The sequence below is a fragment of the Austrofundulus limnaeus genome, unplaced genomic scaffold (assembly GCF_001266775.1).
Source record: "Austrofundulus limnaeus strain Quisiro unplaced genomic scaffold, Austrofundulus_limnaeus-1.0 Scaffold228, whole genome shotgun sequence".
NCBI classification, from domain to species: domain Eukaryota; kingdom Metazoa; phylum Chordata; class Actinopteri; order Cyprinodontiformes; family Rivulidae; genus Austrofundulus; species Austrofundulus limnaeus.
The window spans coordinates 148,107-154,511 of NW_013952630.1; the positions used below are offsets into that span (position 1 = coordinate 148,107).

At 36.3% G+C, this 6,405-nt stretch overlaps 2 protein-coding genes across 2 annotated transcripts in view; both read right to left on the minus strand.

Annotated features, from left to right (window-relative positions):
• angpt2b (angiopoietin 2b) overlaps nucleotides 1-6,405 on the minus strand; it is a 44,613-nt gene that overhangs the window by 12,810 nt on the left and 25,398 nt on the right. The gene's annotated exons all lie outside the window — the stretch shown is intronic.
• On the minus strand, nucleotides 1,478-3,380 carry LOC106525472 (uncharacterized; the record flags this gene model as incomplete). The annotated part of the gene is given in 3 exon segments (XM_014019730.1): nucleotides 1,478-2,220; nucleotides 2,775-2,860; nucleotides 2,953-3,380. Coding segments are annotated over 3 exon segments (912 nt in total). The 5' UTR covers nucleotides 3,352-3,380.

Genomic DNA, 6,405 nt, shown 5'->3' on the forward strand with positions numbered 1-6,405 from the left:
GGGCCTCCCTTCTGAAGCTGCTGCCCCCGCGACCCGACCCCGGATAGGCGGAAGAAAATGGATGGATGGATGGAAGAAAACAGTGAAGTATTTTTGACTTCAGCCTTTGGTTTTATATTGTTTTAATTCTGAAATGTTTCAAATGACCTCACACCTGCCTGTTTGTTACATTTCCTAGHTGGATATTGTTTTTCCAGTGTTCCAGTTCTGTTTGGTTGTCTACATAAATGTTAATATTTTCTCAAAATTTGTAGGCTACTTCTCATGTTGCAAAAGTATTCCTTCCAGAATATGTGAATACTACAACAGTGTGGTTGGGACCTTTTGCAGATGGGAGGGGGAGAAAAAAAGAATAATAAATCTGTTAAAGAAAAAATCTCTGAAATGTTGATTAATTCCTATAATTGTCACACAGACACACAAAAAGTAGGAAATTATGTTGTTAAAAACTCATAAATTTTCAAAATAATTAATCTTAATTTATGAAATTTCAGTATTTTGTGACATTAAGTCAGAAATCTACAAGAAAAAAAAATGTGTTTTCTAAAATAGCCAAAGAGAAATTCCATGTTTTAACTACTTTTACTTTAATGGAGTTTATTCTACACTGACTGTGGTACATTTAAAGCCTAATGTGATTTGTGAAATTTTAATATAGGGCCATATTAACACAGTTTCTGAACAAATTGAGCATGGCCAGATGGAAAGATATAATCAGAGTGATTGAAGCAGCAAGTAAACTTTTTTTAGAACCTTTCATAGACAAATATCACAGGGCTTAACAGAAAAATAATTTTCAAATTATTAAGCCTTTTATTTTAAAATACCTGGTTACTGAAACATGATGTCACAAGTTGGAGAAACTGTCAGTGATTTTAAATGACTGCATTGAATGCTTCTATTGCTTCAGTCGCCCTTACCTGTCCATCTGGTCATGCTGTATTTGTTCATAAATGCATAAAAAGTGATGAAATTATATTCACAAATCAAAAATGTTTTACAAATAACACTTGGATGAAAGTATTCTGCAATCGGTGTATAACAATCTAATTTTAATAACTTTTTTGTAATTAAACAAGAAGCTCAAAGTACGGAAAACAGATGGGATCACTCTTCAGTTTTTTCCTGACAAATTTATGAATGCTCCATGTCATAAAATGTGTAGTTTAACAATAAAAAAATTCTTGTTTCTTAAACTCACAATTTGAGTTTTGACTTAGATATTTGCTTTTTTAATCTGCAAAATGGCCCTAATATGCAGTCATTCAATACAGACTTAAAAGTAATGCGCTTTCAGTACTGTTTATTTCAGCGTTTCATTAAAAAAAGAGAAAAGCAAAATAAGCACTTCAGTTTTACTAATGGACAAAGTAACTAAGAAATATCATATTAAAACATTGCATCAACATCTCTTATGTTTGACAAAAGAACAAAATTCTACAGATTAGGAATTACGTTGTTCAACAAAGGTTACAACAGTTAAATAAATAAATCCCATAATTTCCATCATTTTGCAGAGGATTGAAATTTTGCTTCATCAAATTAACTGTTGTGTCATTTATTCCTACAGCAATATCTGGAATAATAATATTATTATTGGTCTGAATACCAGGTAAAGGCCCATCATTGCCAACACCAAAATTTTCATCAAGGTCAAAAATAGAATCTACAGCTGTATTTTGTTGTGCAATGTGGTTTACAACACCTGAATGCCACAACTGAAGTGGTGTCCGCCCATTCATTGTGGAGAGTCTGTGGTTATTYCACTGGTTTTGAAACTCTAATGTGGCTCTTTAAATTCTTGGCACATAGACAAAATGAAGGCAAAATAGATGAATCTCATTTAAAGAGTCAAGGATGCCATGCTGCTCCATGAAATTAAAAAGATTTATGAAATGGTTGGAGACTACCCTATTGAGCTCTGCCCACAATCTTTCAATGCGCTGATTATGTACAGACATGCCTGCAATGACACTACGTCTGTTGAGCCCCCTTCTTTCCAACATAAAACGAGCCACGAGTGTGTTTTCCATTCCATGATCACACCTTACTCTTGAAGGCAAACCAAAATTACGAGYGCCCATTACAAACAGGGACAATACAGTAGAGGCTCTATTGTTGTTATAGCATTTTATATATATAATAGTTAGACTGTAGCTGTCCACACAGCCGTGAAAAACCATCCGCCATCTCACAAGCTTATGGTTGCCATCAAAATGCCTGTTAAAAAGAAAAAGAAGATCATAGGTAGGAGCAATATAAAACAATTGAGTACTAATGATTAAAATGTTTTAAGAAAGCATCAGTATTCCCAGTATATTGTTCACAGTACTTTTGATGTAACTGCCTTTAACCACAAATATAAATATTAAACAAATCCCATGCAGCTTCTATGTGCTTATAGACTTTTTGAAAATAAGAAAAACAATCTGCCCAAGAATAAACTTACACAATGAAAGTGAAATAATAATAATGAAGAAGAAAATATTGATTTAGTGAAGTTTTCCACATAGCCAACTCGAATATTTTTCTAAAAGTTAAAAAATAAATTCAGCATCTATTGTTTGGGTGTAAATGTATTTTCACTAAACTCATTAAAAGTAGGATATTCAGATATAAGATATTTCCAAAAGTAAACAAGRCCTACATCAGCAATACAGCATAGGATGCTAAATGAAACTGGCTGAACATTTGCATAAAAGAAGAGTTAAATAAGGCACATTACAATTGTAGACAATGTACAATATTTATATATTTCAATATTGTTCCCCTACCATAACTGATTTGGTGTCTGAACATTATAAACCCGTCGCCGTATGGTACGCCTCCTGCGAAATGATCGGCCAACTGGATCGACCGCCTGCTTAAGGAGATAACATACTGTATTAGAAAAGTGAACATAGGAGGTAGGTTGATACTTGTGAATGTAAAGTTTTCTTTCACTCCACATGCCTGTAGACACTGTCTAACACGCCAGCGCTGAACTCGTATTTCTCTAGATGCAAGGCTCCCAAGCACATAAGTTTCACCAGCATTTGGAGTCCTTTGTAGAATATCAGTCACAATTGTATTTAACTCTTGGTCTGTCAGCACARTGTATTGTAAAGGTTGGATTCCCAAGCTTTGTCTGTGTCTGTAGAGAGTTCGATGGTTAATACCAAAAGTAGAGGCTATCTGTTTCCAGTTCATTCCAATTGAAATGCAGTGAGAGATTTGCAAAAAAGTGATGTCATATTGAGGGCGACCAGGAAAACCAGTCCATCTTGTTGGAGGAAGCAATTCCGGAGATCTTGATAAAGCGTTATATTCTTCTAAAACAATTTGAAAGCAGCTATACAGTTCTTCGATCATTGTTCAATATGCACTGTATCTTGGCTCACTAAAACTTGGTCCAAACCGACCTTGGTTCTGTGGTAGAAAAACAACCTTCAGCACTGAGGAACACCAGAACAATGCTTGTTGTCTGTGCGAAAAAACACCAAAGCTTTAAAGTAAAGCAGTAAAGTTTATTCTAATTAATTAATTTACTTTTTTTTTAAATAAAGCTAGGGAAGCACTACTCAGGGCCTTGTTTGAAAAACAACAATTGCCAAACACGTCAACGCTTATTTTGTTTTGCATTTTAGGATTAAAGCAAGAGCAGACTTTATATTGATGAACCGTTTGGAATTATTTGACCAAAGCGGTGTCGTGCCAAAGTAGGTATCCCCAAAATAATATGTTTCCCCACCAGAGCGAGGTGCCCGACTGTCAGATCTGCTTAATAAAATATATGATTTCTGTAAATAAAACACTGAAATGATTGTTGTTCTTTGAGCAGGAAGGGTTTTTCATTTTTCCCTATCTGTCTTTTGAAAAAAATCTGTGCATTTGCTATTATTTCAGAGGGGGGATACAGATTATAACAGGCATCTGATATAATCTGTCTCCCCCCCAGAACTACAGCAAGGAGTGAAGGATTCACTTGATACTTTCAGGTGTTATAAGGTGTAATGTGAAATATTATTGAGCACAGTCCCTGACCTGCTAACATTAACCTTTCCTATTTCAGAGGGGGATACAGATTATAACAGGCATCTGATATAATCTGTCCTCCCCCCCCCAGAACTACAGCAAAAAGCCTTCCTACTCAAAGAACAACAATCATACAACCCACAGATGGAGGGAAATTTGTGGTTTATTTGTTTTTTTTAATGCTTCTAATGACAGAAATTGAGGTGAAATGAAAGCACTAGAGGTTTTCAGTAACGGAGTTTTATTTGACAAAACTACACAAAATGTACCTCAGCAAATGCTTTATGGTCACAAAATTATGGCAAAACAACTCACTTACGGACCTATTTGTCTGCATTTCAGCATTTTATTTACAGAAACCATCATTTTATTAAGCAGACCTGACAGCCCCCCGCCCCGTGGGGATACAGATTGTTTTGGGGATACCTACTTCATCACAACAGGTTCCTGAGAGGAACAAGTTAATAAAATGGCCAACTCCTATTTAGAAAACTATATCTCCACGGTATTGGAAACAGAATAAAAGCAATACTTTGCCTTGATTTCCTGGTGTCACAGCCAAACTTCTGCTAGCTGCTCCAGCACAAAAAAGAGACGCTAATTCTGTCTCAACAGAATCACTGTGGGCAGTCACACGAGGTCCTTCATTTAAGGCACATGTCACACTGCTTGTTGCATCCGGTGATGATAAAATACTATTTAAAATGGCAGCAGTTTGACCTATTTGGTCCTCCTTATTGATATTTCCATCAGCCAGGTTGCATCATCTTCTTCTTCTTTTCTGGAGCATCTTCTTCTTCTCTGGCTGATACGTCTGCAATGCTGCCACCTATTGGACGTGTGGGATCAACAAATGTGTGATCTGGTGTCCAAAATAAGTCCAGCCTCTTCAGGGACAGGATGCACTCTCACACACACTAGAACAAGGCTCGCATGCACACATGTACTGTAGCTCTCATTCACACTGGTATCATTACCACACAGACACACATGTATTATCTGTCATTCACATTAGTATTATTACTACACACATACGAACATTTATTTTTTCTCATTCACACTAGTATTATTGCCACACATACACACATGTATTATCTCTCATTCACACTAGTACAGTATTACCACACACATACAAACATGTATTATCTCTCATTCACACTAGTACTATTGCCATACATACACACATGTATTATTATCTGTCATTCACACTAGTATTATTACCACACACAGACACACATGTATTATTATCTATCATTCACACTAGTATTATTACCACACATACACATGTATTATTATCTGTCATTCACATTAGTATTATTACCACACACATATACACATGTATTATTATCTCTCATTCACACTAGTATTATTACCACACACACACACACATGTATTATTATCTCTCATTCACACTAGTATTATTACCACACACATACACACATGTATTACCTCTCATTCAAGCTGTGTCAGGTGGTTTAGTGTTGGGTGTGTATGCTTTTAATAGTATTTGTGTGTGATATCTTAATAGTATGTGTGTGCAACTGTTGTGGTGTGCATGTGTGTGTATGCTTTTAATAGTGTGCATGTGTGATATCTTAATAGTATGTGTGTGCAACTGTTGTGTTGTGTGTGCATGCTTTTAATAGCGTGTATGTGTGATATCTTAATAGTATGTGTGCAACAGCTGCGTTGTGCATGTGTGTCTGCATGTTTTTAATAGTGTGCATGTGTGAAATTTTAATAGTATGTGTGCAACTGTTGTGTTGTGCGTGCATGTACATGATTTTAATAGTGTGCATGTGTGATATCTTAATAGTATGTGTGTGCAACTGTTGTGTTTTGTGTGTGTGTGCATGCTTTTAATAGTGTGCATGTGTGATATCTTAATAGTATGTGTGTGCAACTGTTGTGTTGTGCGTGTGTGTGAATGCTTTTCTTAGCGTGCATGTGACATTTTAATAGTATGTGTGTGCAACTGTTTTATTGTGTGCATGCTTTTATTTGAATGCATGTGTGATGTTTTTATAGTATGTATGAGCAAATATAGTCTTGTGAGTGTATGTGACAGAGTCTATAGTTGTGTGTGAGAGAGAAAATATAGTTTAAGTCCTACCAGGCACCCCATATCAAATGGACTGTCCTTATACAGGGCCTTTCTATCCATCCAGGACACTCAAAGCGCTTCACACTACAGACATTCACACATGCACACACATTTTCACACACTGATGACGGCAAACGACAATTGTAGCCACAGCTGCCCTGACAGAAACAAGGCTGCCATACACAGGCAACACCGGACCCTCTGACCACCATCAGTAGGCAAGGCAGATAAGGTGTCTAGCCCGAGGACACAACGACTGAGTCGACTGGACAGGGATAGAACACACA